A 25,000-nucleotide genomic window follows, 5' to 3' on the forward strand; every position below is an offset into this window, starting at 1 on the left:
AGCTGAATTTATTAAAATGACCCTGTTCAAAAGTTTGGGAACCATTGGTTCTTAATACTGTGTGTGGTTACCTGGATGATCTACGACTGTTTTTATGTTTTGTGATGGTTGTTCATGAGTCTCTTGTTTGTCCTGAGCAGTTAAACTGAGCTCTGCTCTTCAGAAAAATCCTCCAGGTCCTGCAGATTCATCAGTTTTCAAGCATTTTTTTGCGCATTTGAACCCTTTCCAGCAGTGATTGTATGATTTTGAGATCCATCTTTTCACACTGAGGACAACTGAGGGACTCACAACTATTAAAAAGGTTCACTGATGTTCCAGAAGGAAACACGATGCATTACGAGCCAGGGGGTGAAAACTTTTTGAATTTGAAGATCAAGGTAAATTGTACTTAATTTGTCTTCTGGCAAACATTTAAGCAACGTCTTATGTTGTTTCTGAAGGGCAGTACTAAATGAAAAAAATATACATACTTTTTTAACAAAATAAGAAAAAATTGGACATCTTTATCCTGTTCAAAAGTCTTCACCCCCCGGCTCTTAATGCATCAGTGAATGTTTGAACCTTTTTTAATAGATGTGTTTGAGTCCCTCAGTTGTCCTCAGTGTGAAAACACAGATCTCAAAATCATACAGTCACTGCTGGAAAGGGTTCAAATATGCAAAAGATGCTGGAAATCTGATGAATCTGGTGAACCCGGAGGATTTTTCTGAAGAACAGAGTTCAGTTTAACTGCTCAGGACAAACAAGGGACTCATGAACAACCATCACAAAACAAACAAACAGTCGTAGATCATCAGGTAACCACACAGTATTAAGAACCAATGGTTCCCAAACTTTATTAAAAACGGGGTCATTTTAATAAATTCAGCTATTTTTTTGTCTTGTGGACTATATATAAACATATTTTTTGTAAAATATCTTACTCAGGACAGTATTAAATAAAAAATAACATGCATTTTGTATGATCTCTCTTATTTTGATAAAATTATTCACATTTTCACAGATTCTGCAAGGGGTTCCCAAACTTTCGCATGCCACTGTAGGCTCTTTAGAAACTCTATAGACACTCTATAGGCTCTTTTTTCAACATTTCATTTTAAAACCCTCCCTCCATTTTGCCGCCACTCTGCATTCATTAGTCAGTCTAATTTAGCAGCTGTCCTTAACATTTTCCACGCAGTATCCAGGCCTGTAATGATGTACAGGTTGCACCATCTGTGTGTCAGAGCCCCCGTGCGGCTATGCTTCTCTGTGACTCATCGGTCTGCGCCGTTCACTGTTGGTGCTGTCGTACGCATCATCATTCTGCGCCGAGGCCGGCGTTCCAGGACTCTGCCACATGCCGGCATCTCATACATCTCCGACCATCATTTATTTGGCACCAGGCAATTAGAGGACCCAAAAGCCTCAGTGTGGGGTAGGACTAGGTCTCCCTTTTTAATCACCCTTCTTAATTACTTTCTCTGTTCCGTGTCATAAGCCGGCATCTGTAGCTGCTGCATTTAAATTTTGCGGCCAGACTTGTACGCAATTGTACGAACACAGAAAAAGAAAGCCTTTTGGAGTTGGGTTCCTGTCCAAAAACATTACAAGGTTGTCCCATGAGGGGCCAATCCATCAAAGTGATTTTTCTCTCCGCCTCCACTCCAGCCCTCTTCTCCTTTGCAACGTAGTCATTTTCTTCTCACTGGGAGTGACATTGATTCATAAAGTACTCTGCTGCAGGTGCCAAGGCACACCAGAGTTTTGGTAGTGTCGTTGAGTTTGTGAGAGTGTGGCTCGCTCTATCTTCTCTGCTGGAGCCAATAGCGTTTAGCCGTACAGTATCAGCAGGGGATGTGTCATATCACGGGGCCAATAGGTCAAGGCTTGAGGTTTGGAGAGCCGTGACCTTGAGCCGCTGTGCTGATGCAGTGAAAGGCTGCTGATGATCCTCCAGCACTGAGGGGACTTAACCAGGTTCCAAGGGTCTGACGGGAGGACAGGTCTAATCAGAGAACCCAGCTCAGAAGGGTAAGACAGCATAATCCGCTCATAGCTCACTCTGCAGAGAGGGTAATAAAGCTACAGGACTGACACATGGAAGAGTGTGAATGGCACATGTGGGTAAGGTCAGTATGGATGGAGAAAGACAGTTAGGGTCATGTGACCATGGAGCCACTTTATCAGATTTGGGTAGAGGGGACATTGGGGAAGGTTATGGCTACTGTGTGATTGATAACCTCTCAGGAGGTTCACTAAGCTGTATTTTCACGACTTGTAAATATGCAAATTAGAATGATGTGAATCATAGGCCAGTGATCAATAGAAGAATTTTTTATTTTTACCTCTAGAATTTCCTCATATATACATACATATATTGTAATTTGCATATATATATATATATTAGGGCTGGGCGATATATCGCATGCGATTCTCACACGCATTTCGTCAGTAAAGCCGGTTCCCTGATTACCGCTAAATCGCCATCACCTGCTTTCAAACGGAGCGCCATTTAATAGCCAGAGCCGTAGTTCACTGATAAGCCACGTTCATATCGCAGATGAATCGCCTTCGATAAAGAACGCGAATTTACGGCCTCATATATACATTTACATATATTGTAATTTGCATATATATATATATATATATATATATATATATATATATATAGGGGTGTAACAGTACATGTATTCATCCCGAACCGTCACAATACAGACGTCATGGTTCGGTTGCATACAGTCAGACGACGAATACAGTCGGTCATAGGTGATCCACACTCCAATCCAGAAGGGGGCACTAACCGCCACAACAGGAAAAAGTACAGAAGAAGAACACATCTTCAGAACAGGTCTATGCATACCCTGCGTTCCATTCGGAAGGGCTCATCCCTATGCCCTAATCCCTTCAAAGGATTTACCCTCCGGAGTGAGAGCTTGAAGGGTGTAGGAGTCAAAAAAACTTTTCTTTTGGAACGCACTTCTACATCGTCTTAAGGAGACAATCAAAGCGGAGAAGATTGTGCAAGCTCCGCCCTTTGTTTAACGTTAGTTTATTTATTTATTTATTTTAGGTTTATTGCATGTAAGCTATATTGTATCTATGTATTTTAAACATTTGAATGGACTGATAAAGGGAGCTGTAAAGTATTTTTGTTGAAGTACAATGTCGTTTTGACCATAATAATGTACCAAATCTAACTCGTATAAATATTACAGTAGTATAGAAAAATACTATACATACCTTTATAGGTAAAATCGAACTCTGAGCCTCATGTACCCATTCTGTGACGTCAAACAACTTCCCTGTGCCAAGGATCATGGGGGCCCGAAGTGTACATCAGTTGTACCCTTTGAAATCCTTCATTCCGAAGGGCCCTTTGAAGTGGCCATTTTTGAGCACTTTGGTTTGGAACGACCCTTCAACATAGCGGCCATGATTATTTTCACTCCAAAGTGATATATCCCGTTTGGAACGCACCGATAGTTATGTTTACGTGTAATCTCTCAACCAGTGTTTCAACCATGGAAAGATCAATAAAACAGCTTGAGAATAATATCTCACGTAGCATTACATTTACCTCAGGCAAGTCATTTAGTGTCCACAGCATGTTAGTTCTTGAGTGTTGATTATTTTATCTAAAAATAAATAGCAACTGAATTTAATAGTTTGGGCTCTGTTGTTAATTGTAACCTTTAATATTATAGTCTTGTGCAAGAAAGGGCTCCCTGTATATAGTTTACAGCATTAATAGAAAATGTTAATTATAACTGAATTTATTTATTTAAAGAGAGAGACACAATTTGGTCAGGAAACAATTGTTTAATAAAAAAAAAAAGAAGAAAAAAGAAGCAATTTTGTTTAGTCTTCTCCCCCTGCTGTACCGAACCCATACTGAACTGTGACTTCAAAACTGAGGAACGTACCAAACTGTCATGTTTGTGCACCGTTACACCCCTAATATATATATTATCTTTTTTTTTATTTAATTCATATATATTTCTACATATAAAATTGTAAGTTGTGTGTGATATGTATGTATGTATGTGTATATATATTAGCTTGAATTACTTGTTAGATTATTTACACAGCTTTACTATTTACACAGACTTGTTTCATTTTTCTGTGGCATACAAGCCACACATAAAGCATCAGATACACACCTAAAGTAGATATTTTGCTCTTCATTATGTGCTGAAAGCATTCTGTCTTTGTCAGGATGTGAAAAATAATGCAATATAAATTTGCCCAACACACCCACTTTATTCCGATCCGATTTTATCAAAATCTCTTGAATGCTCATCATGCCATAAATATGACTACCCAACCTCCCAGGAGGACTTGAAGGCAGCAGTAGGTCCTCAATGTTTTTAGCACAAATGCTAATGCTGCATATTAATCAAAACTGAGCTAGCACACCTCTCAGCTGCTGATCTGACTAATAATGGACCAGAGAAATCCCTGTCTCATTACTGAGGGCTGGACTTCTGAATGAGGGTCCGAGTATGTGAGTAAAACAAAAGAGAGAGGGCGAAACAGTTAACAGAAGTTGACACATCTGACGTCCAGAGCTGTTAAATTACTTTCAGATAGGAGGAGGGGTGTAAGCAAAGGGTTGTAAGTGACGAGACGAGAGAAAAAGCGAGAGAGACTGAGCGAGAGAGACATTGCTCTGCCATGCGGAAAGGTGAAGAGTGAAAGAGTGTGCAGGAGAGGAGACCCAGTTTGCGGTGAACTTCACAGAAGAAGCTGAATAGAAGCTGAATATCATAGATGAATACTCCTGCTTGTTATTAAATGAACGTGATGTTATATTGATAAGTTATCAATAAAACACGCTGCTAGATATGTACGCGCAATCAAAAAAACATCAAGTCCAGATTCCACTTACAAATGCGCGCGCTCGCATCCATGATGCTGACTGGCTAACCGAGAGGACGCCCGCGGCAGGAAGTCAGAGCAAAGGAGAAGCCTCATTGAGCACAGTCTGGCAGTTTGAACACGCAGCATCAAGCGCGCACAATCGCAAACAGGCCAGAGCTGAATGAGTTACACGTTTAAGACCAAAGGATAGACCACTGGAAAACGGTGAATTGATGTTTAAACATATTTGAAATTCTCTATAAACTTGGATTTTGTACCTCAGACAAAATCAAAGAGCATAACGCAGAATTGCGTAGAACAATCCTGCAGATCATTACCAAACAGCACAAAACACATCACGACCGAGCTTGGCATGAGAAATCAAAACTCTGTTCCAAAACATGAACTGCCTACCAAGTTATCAACCATGAAGTGAAGTGAACTGCCTACCAAGTTATCATTTTAAAGTATCATAGGCACACTTCCAACATGAAAACTGTTAATAATAAAGGCCTTCTTGTGTTCTAAGATGCTTAATTCTGGGCAAATTCTACAGCATTGCTGTATCTTCTGAAATCAATTTCAGAATGCATTTCGACAAATTCAGTAAAAATATTCATCAAGATGGTGGATGAGTCTATCTATCTATCTATCTATCTATCTATCTATCTATCTATCTATCTATCTATCTATCTATCTATCTATCTATCTATCTATCTATCTATCTATCTATCCATCCATGTAAAAGTTTTAAAATATTTCTGAAAAAAAGACTATTCTTTTACAGTAAAATCACTAACATTGTGACATATAATTTAAAATAACTGTTGTCTATTTTACTATTTTAGAAAGATTTCTTATTATTGTCAATGTTGAAAACAGACATGCTGCTTAATATTTTTGTGGAAACAGTGATACTTTTTTTCAGGATTCTCTGATGAATAGAAAGTTCATAAAAACAGTATTTATTTAGAATAAAATCATTTGTAATATTATAAATGCATTTTTGATCAATTTTTTTTTGTAAAAATAATCTTAGGGTCAATAAAATCTATATTTCACGATCAAACACCACAAAATGTATTAAACACACACACACACACACACACACATATATATATATATATATATATATATATATATATATATATATATATATATATATTAGTCAAACCAAAAATTATTCAGATACTAGGTATAATGTTTTTATATTTTTAATAATGTGTGCAGGACACTATAGTTCATTTATGTAAATGAGAATAGCAAAATAAAGTAAACTGTGACATATTATTCCCAAAAATTCTTCATACAGTGGACTACCAGTAAAATTGATAAAAATTTTGGACCAAAAATTATTCAGACACTTTGACCTGACCACGTTTTGATCAAGTGTTATCTGACATAATTAAGATTATTTTTTTCTGACACAGTTTAACTTTGAGATCTTGTCATATTTTATTACCATTTTTTTAAACTATAGTGAATAAACTGTATTGAATGAAATGTTCAAGGCGTCTGAATAAATTTTGGTTTGACTGTATATACATACATACATATATATATATATATATATATATATATATATATATATATATATATATATATATGCGTTATCTGTCAGGATAGCAACAGACAGCTGTCTATTTAGGCACTATAAAGCAGGTCAGGAACAGGATGTACAACAGTTAAAAAAAAAAATCACAACATAGAACAACACAGTGCAAAAAAGACCATGAAGCAGCATAAAGCAGTGCTTGGGAAGAACTGGGCATGGGAGATGGAGCACAGAGCACTCCAAAGTACTGCCTCTGAAATGAATAAGTAAGAGACACCCCACACAGAAAAAGAGGACAATAAGAAGAAACAGAATAAGCCACGAGCCAGGAGACAGAGAAATGGATGGAGGGAAAAAAGAGAGACAGGGATGGAGGGAAGAACAAATAGAGCAGGAGGCTTAGATGTCTGCCAAGCTGCCTGGACACACTCTGGCCTGATCTCTCCAAGCCTCTATCCCTTCACCCCTCCCCTTCCGTGGCCACGAAAGCATGATTTAACAAACACTGCTTCCTCCTGCCTCACATCCCTGGATGACACCATAGCAAAACACACACAGAGAGCCACACGTAGTGAGTGTATTTAGAGCATGCAAAATCTACTGTCTCCTCAACTCTCAGCCCTGAAAGAGAGAGAGAGAGATAAAGAGGGGGACAGAGATAGAACGAAGTACAGCAGGAGAACAGGAAGAAGAGAGACAGGATGACACAGCAAATGTGTGACAGACAGCAAAAGAAATTAAGTGTGGACTGGGCAGAGACAAGGGAGCAACGGCAGGTGAAATGACAGCGATAGAGGAGAAAGGAAATGCGCATAGTTTGGCAAGGCCCACAACGATGCCCATTCTGAGTATGTTAAAGGATTAGTTCAAATTACCCCAAGCTTTACTCACCCTCAAGCCATCCTAGCTGTGTATAACTTTCTTCGGAGATATGTTAATAAATATCCTGACACATCCGAGCTTTATAATGAGAGTGAGCTATACCAAAGAGTATGAGCTGAAGAAAGTCTCTCCATCCACATCTATCCATCATAAATGTACTCCACACGGCTTCGGGGGGTTAATACAGTCCTTCTAAAGCAAAGCGTTTGTGTAAAAAAAAAAAAAAAATTAACAAGTTATGAAGTAAAATATCTAGCTTCCGTCCAACCACCTTCCGTATTCTACTTACGAAGAAAGTGTAAAACTCTCAGAGTTCAAAAAGCTTACTCTATGTCCTATGCCTTCCCTATTCAACTTACAAAAAAAGCTTAACTGACCCGACATCCGTTTACACTTTCTTCCTAAGTTGAATACGGAAGGCGGTCTGGCGGAAGCTAGATATTTTACTTCATAACTTGTTAAATATGGATATTTTTCTTACACAAACACATAGCTTCGCTTCAGAAGGCCTTTAACCCCCTGGAGCCGTGTGGAGTATGTTTATGATGGATGGATGCACTTTCTTTAGCTTCATACTCATTGGTCCCATTCACTGCCATTATAAAGCTTGGATGCGTCAGGATGTTTATTAATATAACTGTGTAATTAATATAATATAATTGTGTTCATCAGAAAAAAAGAAAGTCATATGTATCTAGGATGGCTTGAAGGTGAGTGAAGCTTGGGCTAATTTTCATTTGAAAGTGAACTAATCCTTTAACCATTAAATGGGGCCCTTGATTATGATTTCCCTTTTTTAACTTTAGTTAGTGTGTAATGTAGGGATGCACCGATCCGCCTTTTTCGCTTCCGAAACCGATTCCCATACCTGGGATTCAGTATCGGCTGATACCGATCCGATCCAATATTCAAGCTGTATGCCTCACTTAGGGCTGTGACGGTCGGCATGACAACCGCGCAACCGCGGTCGTGGAGTGTCACCGGCGGTAGTGTTACGTGTATATAATATATAATCTCAAAGGTCAATTTTCCGTCATTGATGGAATTTTTTTTTAGCAGTGACGGAAAACATCTGCAGCCTGTCCATCATTTTGACAGATTACTGAGGCTGAATTTGCTTGTAACTGTAATTCCCACCCCTGTCCAGTAGGTGGTGAGTGCGCTCCAGTGTGGCAGCAGAGCGCTAGTAGAACAAAATCAAAATGATGCGTTTGATTACACGCACCCAGTTTGTCCATTTTATTATATATTATAATACTTATGCTTACATAATTAAGTTTCTAATCCGTTTTGTTTTAAATAGTTTGTTTTATTTTTCTTGCTGCTGACTATAAGTTTATGGTCAACGAATGGCTTTTCTGAGGTAAATACGTGACATTGTTTGCAACGCTGATTGACCTGACGTGATACAGATTTCGGTAAGCTACTGCAACTTTCAACATATTTTTTGATTTTCATTCATGTTTATTTCCTTCTGTAAAGTAGTAAAGAAGAAGAGATGATCACGTTCACTCATGATCCTCAAAAAGTGTTCAAGATGAAAAACAAAGTCTGCGTCACTTTTCAGTTAACTTTTTTTTCATAATAGCCTACTTTCTTTTCATAATATAAATAAATGCATAGCCTAGGCCTGTTTGTTTATCCTAAAAGTTTGTGAATAAATATGAAAATGTGGACGAAATCAGAAGCTATTAAATGTCTTATCATTAAAATATAAAAATAAAAATGATGCAGCAACATATGATAGATAGGACAGAACAAAAATGCTATTAACAATCTTTCATTGCGCAAAAGTATTATAATATGAACGGCTCCCATACAGAGCGGCACAAAGCGCCTATGCGCATCCCGTGTGCAGAATGATGCGCTTGAAGCATCATGGAGTCACAGCGCGCAGCGGCAGCGCTCCGTAGTGAAAAGTTCAAAGCACAAAATGAAGATATATTGATGCGTATTGTATTACCGTTATCTTGATAAAGTATAATAATAGAAACATTGATTTATCTTGGAGAGAGTTTCATTGTGTTGACTGTCGTAACTGAACGTGACACGCAGTCTGAATGCTGAATGGAGAATGACTGACGGCAGCGGAGGGAGCCATTTACGTGAACTTTAATTTAACGACTTAAATATTCATCTGTACCTCAAATTAAACTATGGAATGGCTTCAGAACACTTGGAATATAGTGCACAGAAACTTTATGGTGCTTTTTAATGTGTTTGTGCTTTTGTGGAGCTTAACAATAACACAGAATAGACATTACATGCACAGTATCGGATTTGGATTGGTCCCGTCCGGCTGATAACCGAAAATGGCAGTATCGGAGCCGATACCGATATGAATATCGGTGCATCCCTAGTGTAATGTTGCTGTTTGAGCATTAACAACATCTGCAAAGTTACGACACTCAAAGTTCCATGCAAAGGGAGATATTTTCTTTTACAGAAATCGCTTTTTAAGTACTACAACAAACGGCTGGTAGGGACTACGACAAGCTTCTTCCCGAGTTGGTGACATCACAGTCCCCAAAATGTACATAAACCCTGCCCTCGAGAACACACAACAAAGGGGGTGTGGCCATGTTGGGCTGCTTTAGAGAAGAGGAAGAGTTGTTGTGGTAGAGTGTTGTTACCATGCCGTCATTTTACGCCGGACTGCTTCACAAACGAGTGTCAATTCAACGCTGGATTTGCACAAAAGATTAACATGACAACACATGCTAGTCGATGAGTTGAATCAGCTCCACAGCAGCTACATAAATTTATCCACTAACCATTCAGAAACGTCCAGATGCATTCTAAAAATTGTAATTTCTTCCTTAGTCTCTCCATCAGTGTCCGACTCCAGTTTGAACAATGTAAGGCTGAACACCGTTACTGACAATTGACATTTTGGCAGCGTGACATTTTCCAGCTTTGTTGTTGTTGAGCAACTGAAGCAGGGGCTGTTAAAGCTCCACCCTCTTCTGGAAAGGTGCCGAGAAAAGCAGCTCATTTGCATTTAAAGGGACACACACAAAAACGGCGTGTTTTTGCTCACACCCAAATATACCTTATACCCTTATATTACATTTTGTAAAAGGGGCATTATAGGTCCCCTTTAACTAAACTGAATCTTATTGTAAAGTGTTACCATATAAATATATACACAACCAGAAAAATATATAACATTTACATTTCACATTTATTCATTTAGCAGGCGCTTTTAACCGAAGTGACTTACACCTGAGGAATACAACAAACAATTAATCTAAAGAGGAAATAAACATGAGAAGTGCTATTAATACAAAGTTTCATCCATTGTAAAATAAGCCATTCTAAAACAATCAATATGTACCTGTGGATGAACATCAAATGAGTTTTTCTACAGTGACCAGATTTCCTTTTTTCTTTTTACATGAGAGATGGCAGCAGTATTTGAACTATGAATCATGTTTTGATGGTTTTACCCAGAAAAATAAACAAGAAATCCATAATGAATGAATGAATGAGCAAAGAAATTTTGCTTTAGTAATGGTATTCAAAGAAGGTCAAAATAAATAAGAAAATGCTGTGCAAAAATAATATACTGCAACCACAGACATTGCTACTTGGATGAAATGAGATTTACTCAATTTTCACAGAGGTTGTGTCACTAGAAAAATAAAATAATAATAATTTATATATATATATATATATATATAGAAATAAAGTCAGACAAAATAACCTCCTCAGGGAAAACTAGTCCAGTCATAATAGGGCTAAATAAATGTTTTTTTTTTTTTTTAATTAAAAACCAAAACAAAACAACAGCTTATTTTTGCACAAAGATACACCTGTTTAAGTGCTGTATGATATTCGCTGCCCACATACAGCAGCGTAAAATTCTGAAAATTCTTTTAATCTTGAAAAGAGATGAAAGATTTCCAATTGACTAAGAGCTTCAAGGATAAAGGCCACCACAGAGGGAGCGTGAATGTGGAGAAAACAGGTGAGAATCAGACAGCAGACTGTAGAATGAGTGAGAAAGAGAGAGAAAGAAGACAGAGAGAAAGTGTGTCTGAATCCAGCACCCTGGACAGCACCTATCGATCGCCTTCCAGCACACATCACCACAACTTTCACAGATTGCTATTGAGAAGTGACCTGTAATGCAATTACTGCCCAATGCAGAGACGAAGTGGCCATCAATAATTAAAAGGCAGCCAAGTCGTGGCCTGCAATTGTGTTTTTATTCCCGTGTCGCTGTTGTTGTTGTGTCCGCTTGCCCCTGCTACCAAACTGTTGCGCTACAGGGCTCCAATAAGATTTGTGAAAATGCATCCTTCAATAAAACCAATCGCATCGGACGAATGTCCTCCGCTGTAAAGTTTATTATTCTGCCGGCATATGGCTCCGACCACAGCACGGTCGTATTAACCAGCAACAAATCACCACACGCAACTGCTGTCTGCTCGACGAGGCTATTATGAGTGGATATGTCAACGTACCTATTGTCTCATCCGCTCCGGGCGCCCGCACAGTGTTTAGACGAAGTCAGCACGACATCGGCTGCAAAGGAAATTTGAATTTTTTTCCTCCTTCCTGGGCCACTGTGCTGTCACAAGCATTTTTCACACTGAATTCTCGATATAGAGCGTCTCTTCCGTATTACATAATGTTGTAATCAGTACAGCAGGCCCCCACAGTGGAGGCAGCGAGCTCTACAAGTTGAGAAGAAGAGCATCTATTTTTCACGACGACAGACGAGTATCTGTCAAAATGTCTCTCTCAGCGACGGATTCTCAGGTTTAATCACTGTGAGCTGTGAGCGATTATGTAAGGACTGTGAACTCGCAGGTGATTCTGAGGAAGGTTCTCTTCCAAGAACGAGGTCAATTCAGAGCGTGCTTGAGAGGGATGAGGTGAATCTCATTAAAAAATTGCTCAGGAGACATTTCACCCCAAAATCAGAAAACATATTTTGCATAAAGAAAATAGACCATAATGATTTTTGGAATTTTGAAATTTACATGACAACTGCACGTCACTCTTATATAGCTATTCCACATACTATATACCACAACTATGGTTTTAACTTGCATAATATGGTAGTACAAGAAATACTGCCATTATGTATAAATATTTTACAATTTAAGCACTTTTTTTCATTACTGTAATGAGATGAATTTCTGAAAATGTGCTTAATTTTCATTTAAAAAAATGTCACAAGGCAAAATATATTAAAACATTCTAAAACATTTTTATTATTATATCTAATGTTGCAGTCAAAAGTTTGGACACACTTTCTCATGATCTTTTAAGCTTAAATGCTTGAAATTATCTTAATTCTCTTATATCAATTGAGTACACACCGCCATTCAAAAGTCTTTTTTTTAAATGTTTTTGAAGTCTCTTCTGCTGAACAAGGTTGCATTTATTTGATACGAAGTACAGCAAAACAGCAATATTGTAAAATATTATTACAATTTAAGATAACTTTTTTAATTTGAATATATTTTAAAATGTCATTTTATTCATGTGATGGTAAAGCTGGATTATCAGCATCATTACTCTGGTCTTCAGTGTCACATGATCCTTCAGAAATCATTCTAATATACTGATTTGGTGATAATATTTTTTTCTTATTACCAACATTGAAACAGTTGTGTTGCTTAATATATATATATATATATATATATATATATATATTTTTTTTTTTTTTTTTTTTTTGTGCAAAAAAATATGATACATCTTTTCAGGATTCTTTGATGAAAAGAATAAATGTTAAAAACAGCATTTATTTAAAAAAATGACATTTTTTACAATTATAAATAAATGTCTTTACTATCATTTTTGAACAATTTAAAGCATCCTCACTAAAACACTAAAAAAAATAAAAATAAATGGGTGACCCCAATCTCTTGAACATTATTTAAATAATTGTGGCTACATATGAATATCTTCACAAAATATATCTTAAATATTTGATCTAAACATTAAATATTTATTATGATTTTTTTTTTAATAAACAGTTGAGTTGGAAAGGGTAGTGAAGAGAAAGCAGTCAACAAGTTTCACATCTAAAATTCAATAATGTTTAAAAATCATTCCAGGATGCAATTAAGATCAAATATAAGTTGTAAGTTGCATTTTTAGGTCATGACATCATTCCCACACTTCAATTTGAGTTATTTATTTTTAATTCAGAAAGGATGCATTAAATTGTTCAAAATGACAGTAAAGACATTCATGATTTTAATTTTACTCTAAAATATAAAAAAATAGTAATAATAATATTATAGAACCAAGTCCAATCTTTTTATTTGTAGTGTAAGATTAACACAGCACGTTTGTGAAAATGAATACAGCAATTTAAAACACAACACATTCAGAGGTCTTCACACTCCCTTTCCCCCCCCGGGCCTCTCCTGGGGAACAGGTCTATATTGACCAGTAGGCAGACTTATTGAAAGAGCTGCCACAAAAGTAGGTCACGCGGTTGGTCAATGGTATGGATTTCTTGGTCTGTAGCATATCGCACAATCGCCAGAGAGAAAGTGAGTAAATGAACAGAAATCAGAGCAAAGAGCCACATCGCCTGCCTCTGTCCTTCTTTCTTTCTTCCCTTCATGCCTTTCAAGCCTCTCTTCCATCCTTCTATTCCCATTTCATCTGTGTTCCTGGAGGCACGACTAGGGCTCATATCAGAGATCAGAGCTGGTGTAGGTGTGTGTGTGTACACCTTTATGAGTTACAAAATGATGCATCGATCCACGTCGTGCTTCCTTATCCACAGACTGTCAGTATTGACTATTAGGGGGTCAATGGACAGTCCATTTATGTGTACGAATGTGTGCTTTATAATACATATTTTTGAGTGGGTGTGTGCATTTTTTGTCTAGATATATGTGCGTGTACGTGGGAGGTGAGGTAGGTTTATCTTTGGGTATGTTCAGAATGGAATACTAACTATTTCTGAAAGAAAATAGCATGCAGTGTGTATTCAGTGCATACTGTGCCAGTTTTCTGTATGCGTGAGTATCCGAATGATGCAACATTTGCCAGAACGTGCAACCAGAGTGCACTGTGTGAAATACTGAATCCCATAATGCAATGCGATCAACTTGACATTTTACAGTATTCTGACAAACGGACAAGAACTATGTTGTGGTGATGAACACCCTGAGTTCCCACGGCCGAGAGCCGTGGGAGCGAATGTTAAAGACCTTCGTGACACACCAGTCTTGAGTCCCACAGAGGAGGTCCTGAAGGATAAAAGGAGGAGTGCTGACAGTGAAAGATGAGAGAGCACCAGGTTTGGGACATTTATTTTGTATTTTATTCTGTTTATATGCAGTAGTCGTCCGTGAGGGGCTGCTTCTGCTTACTTCCGTTTTGTTGTTTGTTAATTTCATTATTTAAAACTTCACATTAAACGTTTGCCACTTTCCTGCCTCCTCCTTCACTGAACCTTGACTTTTGTTACAAATATCAACTGAGATCTCTTTTAACTTCATTATTTGATTGGACTGTCATAAGTTAAAGGGGACCTATTATGCCCCTTTTCACAAGATGTAATACAAGTCTCTGGTGTCCCCAGAATGTGTCTGAAGTTTTAGCTCCAAATACCCCACAGATCATTTACTATAGCTTGTCAAATTTGCCCCTATTTGGATGTGAGCAAAAACACGCCATTTTTGTGTGTGTCCCTTTAAATGCAAATGAGCTGCTGCTCCCTGCCCGCTTTCCAGAAGAGGGCGGAGCTTTAACAGCTCCCACTTCGGTTGCTCAACAACAACAAAACTGATGGAGAGACTCAGGAAGAAGTTACAACTTTTAGAATGCATCTGGACGTTTCTGAACGGTTAGTGGATAAATTTATGTAGCTGCTGTGGAGTTGTTTCAACTCATTGACTAGCATGTGTCGTCATGTTAATATTTTGTGCAAATCCAGCACTGAATTGACACTCGTTTGTGAAGCAGTCTGGTGTAAAATGACAGCATGGCAACATTAAAATTATTAAAAATGCAAAATAACTGGATTTATTTATGAAATAATAACTGGATAGTGCTTGCTGAAATTAACATGCATTTGTAACAACGTATGTAACAACGATGTAGCTGTTTGAATTGTTCATATTGTTTTGTGCACTACTTTTAAAATGATAGCACATACTATGCACAGAATACTAGTAGTATTCCATTTTGAACATAACCATGGTGTGTATCTGTGTGTGGCTATGCCACAATGAGCATTACAGCTTGAGTCTCCTGCAAATATTTTTCACATGAATATTCATCTGCATGAATGCGTATTTGTGAACATTTTGCATTTGTGTGCGTTCCAGTGAGTAATAGCTGCTCCGTTTGTACTCGTGCATGTGTGTGTATTTAAACGTGAGAGAGAGAGAGCGGCCGTGGGTGTGTATACACACCCTCCTGCTGATGAGGCCCAGTGCCAAAATCAATAGAGTGCTTCTGAGGCATCATACTGTAGTACGAGAGTGGCCGGAAGAGATTTTAATAAATGCTGTGTGCATGAGAGCATGGCCTGCCTTGTCACTGCAATCGCCCCCAACAAAAAAATCTCCCCCTTTCTATAATCTCTGTGTGAAACACAATATTATAGCTTCAAAAACTGTCATCTTTTAGTATTTGTTACAGTGTAAAACTCACTCAGTTTTTTTTTTTTCTTCAATAAAATGCTGTATGTAATTTTACATTGTTACAAAAAAATTGCCATCACAGAAAAATATATTAAGACAGAAAAAGAGTAATTTTAAACTTTTAAATGTTAAAAAATTTAACTTGCCACAAATACCATATAGGAACAACCAATAAATTACATTTTAAAAGGGCCAAAACTTCGACACCCATAATGCACTGGGTTAAACTTTAATGCCCATAATGCACTGGGCATGTTGCTGTCCAAGGCCACTCCCAGCATTCTGCTATGGATACACTTACCAGAGTCAAAAGCCGCTGTGCTTTAGTAGAAAATACTTCTTAGAAAACTTTTAGTAATAATGGTGTCAACTTGTATTGTTCCTGGGTGCAAGAACATTTAGCAGGAGTGAGTTATTTTGTTTGCAGGCAGTGGCTAAAAAGCAGCGTAGTATCGTAAATATGGAGAGAACAGTCCAGGTAACATGAAGAATGAGTAAACACTGTTCATTTTGAATCAGTGTATCGAATCATGAGTTAGATCGTGTGTCAAATTCATTTCTTTAAATTCATGATTAATTTATGCTCCGAATCTTCATGAAGCAGTGTTTTGAAATCGGCCATCACTAAATAAGTCGTTATTTTGTTTTAAAAAATATATTCTCGTCGCTTTATAATATTAATATTGAACCACTGTACTCATACTTCGGTAAAGTTGGTTTTATATTCGCACATTCGGACTTCTGATAAATTCAGACTTTCCAATAAATGTGCAATAAATTAATGTTTGCAAATTTTAAGCAGCGACATGATATTGACAACCAACGATTGTCAACTTACAACATTTTTCACAGTCGATCAAAATAGGCAAGTATTGTTTTAATGGCATATTTACTTGTGAATGTCCACTGAATGTCCAATGTAGTGTGATTAACAAGGCTACTGAATACGGATGTGTGAATGTGCGAATATAAAACCAACTTTAACGAAGTTGTACTCACATGAACCGATTTAAATATGTTTTTAGTACCTTAATGGATCTTGAGAGAGGAAGTGTCATTGCTCCCTATGGAGGCCTCACGGAGCCATCGGATTTCAACTGAAAAATCTTAATTTGTGTTCCAAAGATTAACGAAGGTCTTACGGGTGTGGAACGACATGAGGGTGAGTAATAAATGACAGAATTTTCATTTTTGGGTGAACTAACCCTTTAAGCTTCAGTTCTGATGTGTGCTACATGTTATTCAAAAGATCATGGCACATTAACATACGATCACCCATGTTTACTTAATAAATGACTATTTCGTTATCAGCATCTTCATGAATGAAACTAAACCTGCATGCTGGGATAATCAATCATGGTGAGTAATTTACAAATAAAAGTCTTAAAGATACAGTACCAAAACAGCTGGTTTACAGGTCAGAACGAGTGGAAAATTGGTTGTATAAAACTAAATTAAGACCCTTAAATAACATTATGCGAAGTATAAAAGTGTAGAATATAGCCCAGAAAATATGACAAATGATAATATACCTATATGTAATAACCCCCCAAAAATATAAGGTACAAATGGCTGATTTTCTGTATCATACCAGTAGGCAATACACCTTAAACCAAATTACACCTATAAACACTATATTCTGTCCTGCATTGCTTTATAGCTGCAATATTGTGATGTCAAATATGGCAGAAATGCTCGATAAGCACAATATAAATGTTTGTGCAATTTTAGTCAGTGAGTGGATCCCATACAAAACAAAAGAAACCGTCACAGAGAGTCAGGCTTTAAGCTAACAGGCACAAATGTGTTTTTACATCATTCATTTGGAGCGACTCTGCCAATGAACTGGGATTTTGAAGGTCCAACAACAGCCCACTCTTTTTTGGCTCTTTCTGTCTCTTCCTGACTTGAGCTTGGGGGGCCTTCTTGCACTTGACAGAACTTTCTAACATAAAAACCACTTTCCTAAAAACCATCAAGCTGTCAAGTGAAGTGGAAAAATGAGAGAGATTACTGCATAAAGGCCGAGAGGGGGCAGAAAGAGAAAGAAAGGAAAAGAGATGGAGGATGGCTCAAGATTCTCCTGAAGATAAAACACATAAAACGTTCCAATCACTTTTTTCATCACTTCAGACTTATTTATTCTTCTTTCTCTCCCTGTCTCCTTTTCTTTGTTTGCGTAAGCATTTATTATTCACAATATAAATGTGTTACTCAACTATGAAGTGGCCATGATGGCTCATTCAATAAGAAAAATTAAAAATAAGCTGTTTCCCCAAGAGAAAAATGACCTGAATTGGGGAACAAATGGAGATTTCTGCTTATACTCTTTATATCAATCAAATATCTCAGATTGTTCCAGTCATTATATTTAACTAAAATTAAAACGAAAAAAAAAAAAAAACATTTTAACTTGAAATAAAAATTTAAAAAAAAGTTGGCAAGGCAACATTTCTCATTTCCTTTTAGATTAACTTGATTGTACTAAAATAACTAATTAAAATTGAAATAAAAGAGAGAAAAAAAAGTCAACATTTAAAGTGGATCAAAATTTTTCATTAAAGTTGTCCTAAAACTTTCTTCTTTGGACAACTTTGATTAACTTTTTTGATCCACTTCAAATGTCGACTACTGTATTAACAATAAAAAAACTATAATAGTGTCTCAATGATACTACGAACGCTTCTCAGAATGGTAAGGAATGGTTCCAGTTGAATTTCCACTTCAGCCTTGTACGGCACGGCGCGATTACAAACTGTTCTCTGCCTGGAATTCTCGGCACGGTTGGCTAACCTTGCTGAACCCTGCTGGAAGAATGCGTTTAGTGACATCGCCACTCAGGATTGGTCACTTGTCTGTTTCCTGGCTACCAGTTTCTCTGTAGCTGGTTAAGCGCGCTATTTGAGCGACTTAAACAAATTAATAACAAAATTAAAAGAAATTTCTGATCATCCTCCATAACGTGGCCACTATTTACATCTCAAATCGTCTGCAAACTCTTGCATTACCAAGGTAATGACTAATGCATTTTCCCCACAGTGGAAAATGAAACATATCCGAACCGGCTGGGTTGGATTGGCACGGAATTGAAAGGTTAAGCAAAGAGAACAGTTTGGCCCGACGGTGGAAAAGCGGCTTAAGATCCCAAACATTTCTCATTAAATTCTCCCAAATCCAAATTATCTCAGCTGTAATGTCCACATTTATTTTACAGCTCTATACTCATACTACATTTTCACCTTTTTACATCTCTTAAAGGGATACTTCACCTAAAAATGAAAATTATCCCATGATTTACTTACCCTCAAGGTGTATATGACTATCTTGTTTCAGATGAATACAATCAGAGATCTATTTAAAAATATTCTGGCTCTCCCAAGCTTTATAATGGTAGTGTTTTGAAGCCAAGAAAACGCATCCATCCGTCATAAATATAATCCATACTGCTCCAGGGGTTTAATAAAAAGCCTTCTGAAACTAAGCGATGGGTTTTTGTAAGAAAAACGTCCATATTTAAAACTTAAGAAAGTAAAATAACTAGCTTCCAGCAGACGGCTATACTGATTTTTTTTTATGATGGATGGATGCACTTTTTTGGGCTTCAAAATGTGGCCCCCGTTCACTACCATTATAAAGCTTGGAAGAGCCAGGATATTTTTTAAAATATCTCCGATTGTGTTCATCTGAAAGAAGATAAGTCATATACACCTAGGATGGCTTGAGAGTGAATAAATCATGGGAGAATTTTCATTTTTGAGTGAACTATCCCTTTAAGAAATTATAGGAGAAACATCCGAGACAAAAATGAAAGACAAAAATGAAACCTAACCAAGAACTCTAAGTCTCCTGAGCTCTGAATGAGCAAACCGAGCGATAAAATGTTCCTCTGGGTAATTAGTATTCTTATGAAACATTTGTGATGGGCAGAGCCTTCGATTGAATTCATTTGCAGCTGCTGCGTTTGCATTTCGTGCAAATAGATGTGCTCATAATAAGACGATCAAGGGTTTTTCTTATTACAGTCAACATCTAACATGATGACTTACACGTTCCTGGTGCGGTGGGGGTGGGGAGATGAACAAAACGCATATGGCTGTGTGTGTGTTTTTACACAGTGAATATTCTTTGCGCTAAGAGAAAGGAAGTGGAACTACAGCAAAGTGACTCCCCTCGCATTCAACATCTATGATGTCATAATCACTCGCATCAAAGGCATTCCGTTCGCCACGGCAACTGTCATTCTCCCTGGAGGCGTCATTAAAACAGAACACACCAAACCGAGCTGAGCAAGAGCTTACGGAGAAACTTCAAAACACATGCGCACACACTGCAACCAAACAATGTTAGAGCGGGACAGAAAGTTTGTACTGAACCTAAAGAGGAGTGACAGAGTAATACATACACACACACACACACACACGTGCCTGCAGACATTCATACGGCACGATCGCACACACACACATGCTCAGAGACACTAAAAGACACTATAAATAGGCCAGCTCTAATGTGGTGCTGTGTAGTTCTTGCCCTTGGGTACAAGGCTCTTCCAGAAAGAAAGAGAGAGAGATAGAGAGGAAAAGGAAGGAAGAGTATGAGAAGAGAGTGAACGGGATTGAAAATGCAGCCAAAAAAGAAGAATTAGCACTTTTTGAGAGCTAACTTTTTGAGATATACGGCAAGAAATATACAGAAATAAATCTTCTAGCCAAACCTGCATATAATGTGTTTAAAATGTAAAATGTATTTACGTGTAAATTTGGGTAGATGACACAGAACATTGCACTATTTTTTTTATTTATATATACACATACACTACCATTCAGTTGATCAAAAATACAGTAAAACAGTAATATTGTGAAATATTACAATTTAATTTTTAAAATATATAAAATAAAAGTTTTCTGTTTTAATAGATTTTAAAATTTATTTATAAAATAAACGTAATTTATTCCTGTTATGGTAAAGCTGATTTTTCACATTTTCAGGTTTCTTTGAACAAAGTTCAAAAGAACAGCATTGATTTGAAATAGAAATCTTTTGTAACATTTTAAACATATTTACTGTACTTTTGATCAATGCATCTTTACCGAATACAAGTAATAAAAGTACATTTAATTTTAAGTACAAATATTCCATGTTGGATCTGAATTAATGTAAGCTATACAAATATTTTTAGATTGTTTAGCATGTCACATGGCAAACTTCCCAAAAGTATTTTGTGTCAACTACCCATTTGTTCCAGTGTGCATGTGTTTTTTTGTGTGCATGTGTTTATGTGGCGGTTTGACCGTGATGACCTACCCCAGGTAGCGTCTTCTGCTCGTGAAGCGCGGTCTGAGCTTTTAGCGCCGATTCTCTTGCACAGTATGTGAGGAAGGCACAGCCTGAGAGAGGAAATAACAGAGACAGAGATAAATTAAAGACAGGTCAGAGAGGTTGAGACACAAGCAGGTGTCTGTTTGAGAAAAGCTGGGCTCTCTACCTTCATATTGTTTTCGCCAACCCAGGAAAGAAAAACAATATTATTACATTTGTGTAGCAGACACAGAGACATAAAAGAAAGAAGAGAGATGAAGAGGTTCTGAGAGCACATGCCCACAGCCATACACACTCACGCTCCCCAGAGAAAGACGGAGAGCGTGCGCAAATACAAGTGTGTGTGTGTGTAAGAAAATATGCAGCTTCTTTTAATTTTCTGACTACAAGGCCTTGCTGGTATCAACATTTAACAGTGTATGTTTGTGTATGCTTGCTCATTAATTTGACAGACAATGAGGATGCACATTTCGAGATATTTTGGCATTCATACTAACACTCTTTGGAATATTGAACATTTTAAACAAATTAAATATGTGTGATCATATATATATATATATATATATATATATATATATATATATATATATATATATATATATACATACACACACACAAATATGTGATTGGGACACTTTTTGCCATTGAGATGACTTGGGAAAAGTGTCCCAAACAACCCGAATTCACCCTATATAAATTATGTATTTTTTACAGGTAAGAACATTTTTAATGGCCCCATAAATAAAAAAATGCTTTTAGCAACATATTTTAGATGTGTTATAATGGTACAATGTATTAATACTTTATCGTAACAATTTATTTTAATTAATGAATTACATTTTTTATATCATAATAATAATACATAAATATTCATTAGTCATGTGAATGAAACCTCTGGGATTTCAACAAAATGCTAGATAATATTATCTTGATGCCATTTAAATGAGCAAAATTCATAACTACAATGTTCAATACATTACAGAGCACCAAATGTTTAAGTTTCGAGACCTATAAAAACACATGTACATGCGTGTGTACATCAACAAATGTGAGATTTAGAGACAATGCAGCACTGGTTTTTAAAGTTCCTTAAAAAACAATAAGCAAGATTTGCAAATTCTAGCAGGAGAGAATTAACAAAATTTGCTGCATAATGAAATTATAAGCCAAACAACAACAACAAAAAGTTATGGAGAAAATCTGTAAGAAGAAAGAATGAGATAGCGAGACAGTTCATCCAAGCACGCCTGATGCGATAGGATCTTTTTCTCAGCTTTCATGGCCTGCCGCAACTCACGTCTCCTTCTTTAAGTTCAGTGTGACAAGACGACAATCTTCCTGTCCCTCCTCAGAACATCTGCCCTAATGTGCATCAATGTGTATTTGTGTTAACATGCAGCTCTACGAACAAGCACTCACTCTCACATGATGCTAATCTCACCCTGCTAAAGTAGTTTGCTAAAAACAACCGTGAATCTTTTCAGCGTCAACTTAATCAAAAATCCCACTGGGATAGGAATAGAGTGGAATAACCACTGAACAAAAGCTGAAACGATTATCGTCGCATTTGTACATGAAGTAAGCAAATTTGAATATGCAAAAGCATGTTAATGGATGCTAATGTTTATGCTAATCTTGCATTAATATTAAAAAAATGCTAATATATTAATATGCTGAGTAAACATGATAATCTGCTGCTGACATTTCCGCCTGCATGCTAATAGTGTCACAAACGACGATAAGATGGAAAGACTGATTGCCAACCAAAATGGAAAATTAAACCGTTAATTTATTTTCAAACAAACCCTTGTTGCAGCAAGATGCTAATCTTTTCTTTTTAACAAAAAAGGAACATAAAACCATTTTGGTGATGAAAGAAAATCAACCCTTATAAAAATTTACCATGTTAACCACAGCTTCTGTAGTTATTGTACAAACAACCGTAAAATTATGAAAAATTTTCATAAGATTTCAGTAGCACTTTACAACAAGATTTCATTTGTTAAATATAAAGGTTAACATGAACTAAAAATGAACAATACTTCTACAGCATTTATTAATCTTAAGTCAATGGTAATTTCAGCATTTACAAATACATTTTTAAAATCCAAAATTGTATTTCTTAACATATGTTGACGCACAGTGAATTAACATGTAAAAAAGAATTGTTGGTTTAACTTAAAAAAAGTAAGTTACCTGGTTGCCTTAAAATTGAGTTCATTTAAATTAAAAATCTGAGTTAAAGGGTTAGTTCACCCAAAAATGATCATTAATTACTCACCCTCATGTTGTTCCAAACCCATAAGACCTTCATTCATCTTCAGAACACAAATTAAGATATTTTTGATAAAATCCGATGGCTTAGTGTGGCCTCCATTGACAGCAAGTTCATTTATGCTTCCAATGCCCACTAAAGACATATTTAAAACAGTTCATGTGACTACAGGGGTTCAACCTTAATGTTATGAAGCGACGAGAATACTTTTTGTGCACCAAAAAAACAAAATAGCGACTTTATTCAACAATATCTAGTGATGGGCGATTTCAAAACACTGCTTCATGAAGCTTGGAAGCTTTACAAATCTTTTGTTTTGAATCATTGGTTCAGGGAGCCAAAATCACGTTATTTCAGTAAACAAGGCTTCGTTAAATCATAAGTGTTTCAAAACTTCTATAGTACATGTGACTTTGGCAGTTTGATACACACTCCGAACCACTGATTTGAAACAAAAGATTTGTAAAGCTTCGAAGCTTCATGAAGCAGTGTTTTGAAATCACCCGTCACTAAATATTGTTGAATAAAGTCACTATTTTGTTTTTTTGGTGCACAAAAAGTACTCGTCGCTTTATTAAGGTTGAACCACTGTAGTCACATGAACTGTGTTAAATATTTTTTTAGTAGCTTGAAAAAGGAAATGATCTTGCTGGCAATACAGGCCTCAATGAGCCATCGGATTTTTATCAAAAATATCTTAATTTGTGTTCTGAAGATGAATGAAGGTCTTACGGGTGTGGAACAGCATGAGGGTGAGTAATTAATGACAGAATTTTCATTTTTGGGTGAATTAACCCTTTAATACAATGAAGGCGATTGGTTTAACATAATATTTTGAGTTTCTGTTTATTAAACCAATCGCATTCATTGTATTAACTCAAGTTTTTAATTTCAATGAACTCAAAATTTTAAGGCAACCAGGTAACTTACTTTAAGTTAAACCAACAATTCTTTTTAAAGTGTAGTAACTAATTCATTAACCACATCTAAAATGTTAGCTCTCAGAATCTTTCTTTAATTCTGTTTAGTTCCTTTTTTTAATGACAGCAGTAGTTTAATTTTTATTCTTCTTTAAGATTTTGAGTAGACAGGATGGGATCGAGAAACGTACACGATCCGGGACTTGAACTTGGGTAGCCCAAAGCGCAATGTCGAAGTGCTGCCATGTCAGCTCCGTCTAGTAGCTTACCATTTTGTTAACTGCTTTGGTAGATCCTAAAAGAAAAGTGTGACTTCAGAAAGGAGAAAGGGAACTAAGTACAAAGACTGTGAGAGCAGCAGCAGCGTAGCTTTCTCCCTGCCTCCCCATAAAAGCCCCAATGCCGCAGGGACGCTAAACACACACAAGAGACACACGCGCTGACGTCCACACACACGGCCCCCTGAGGCTACAGCATGAATCAGCAATATTCTTCCCCGCTGTCCACTCTGTGTGTTTAACCCTGGCCAGGTTGGGTGAGCCCATGTAAGCTTGCTTATAAGTGTGTGCGTTGATGTGTG

The 25,000-nt window shown here is 36.8% G+C and overlaps 1 protein-coding gene across 1 annotated transcript in view; it reads right to left on the minus strand.

Annotated features, from left to right (window-relative positions):
* Positions 1-25,000, minus strand: part of celf4 (CUGBP, Elav-like family member 4) — a 110,228-nt gene that overhangs the window by 57,157 nt on the left and 28,071 nt on the right. Inside the window, 1 exon segment of the mRNA XM_048167633.1 lies at positions 21,211-21,293. Within this exon segment, the coding sequence (XP_048023590.1) occupies positions 21,211-21,293 (83 nt within the window).

This window comes from Megalobrama amblycephala, linkage group LG18, assembly GCF_018812025.1.
Source record: "Megalobrama amblycephala isolate DHTTF-2021 linkage group LG18, ASM1881202v1, whole genome shotgun sequence".
Classification (NCBI taxonomy): domain Eukaryota; kingdom Metazoa; phylum Chordata; class Actinopteri; order Cypriniformes; family Xenocyprididae; genus Megalobrama; species Megalobrama amblycephala.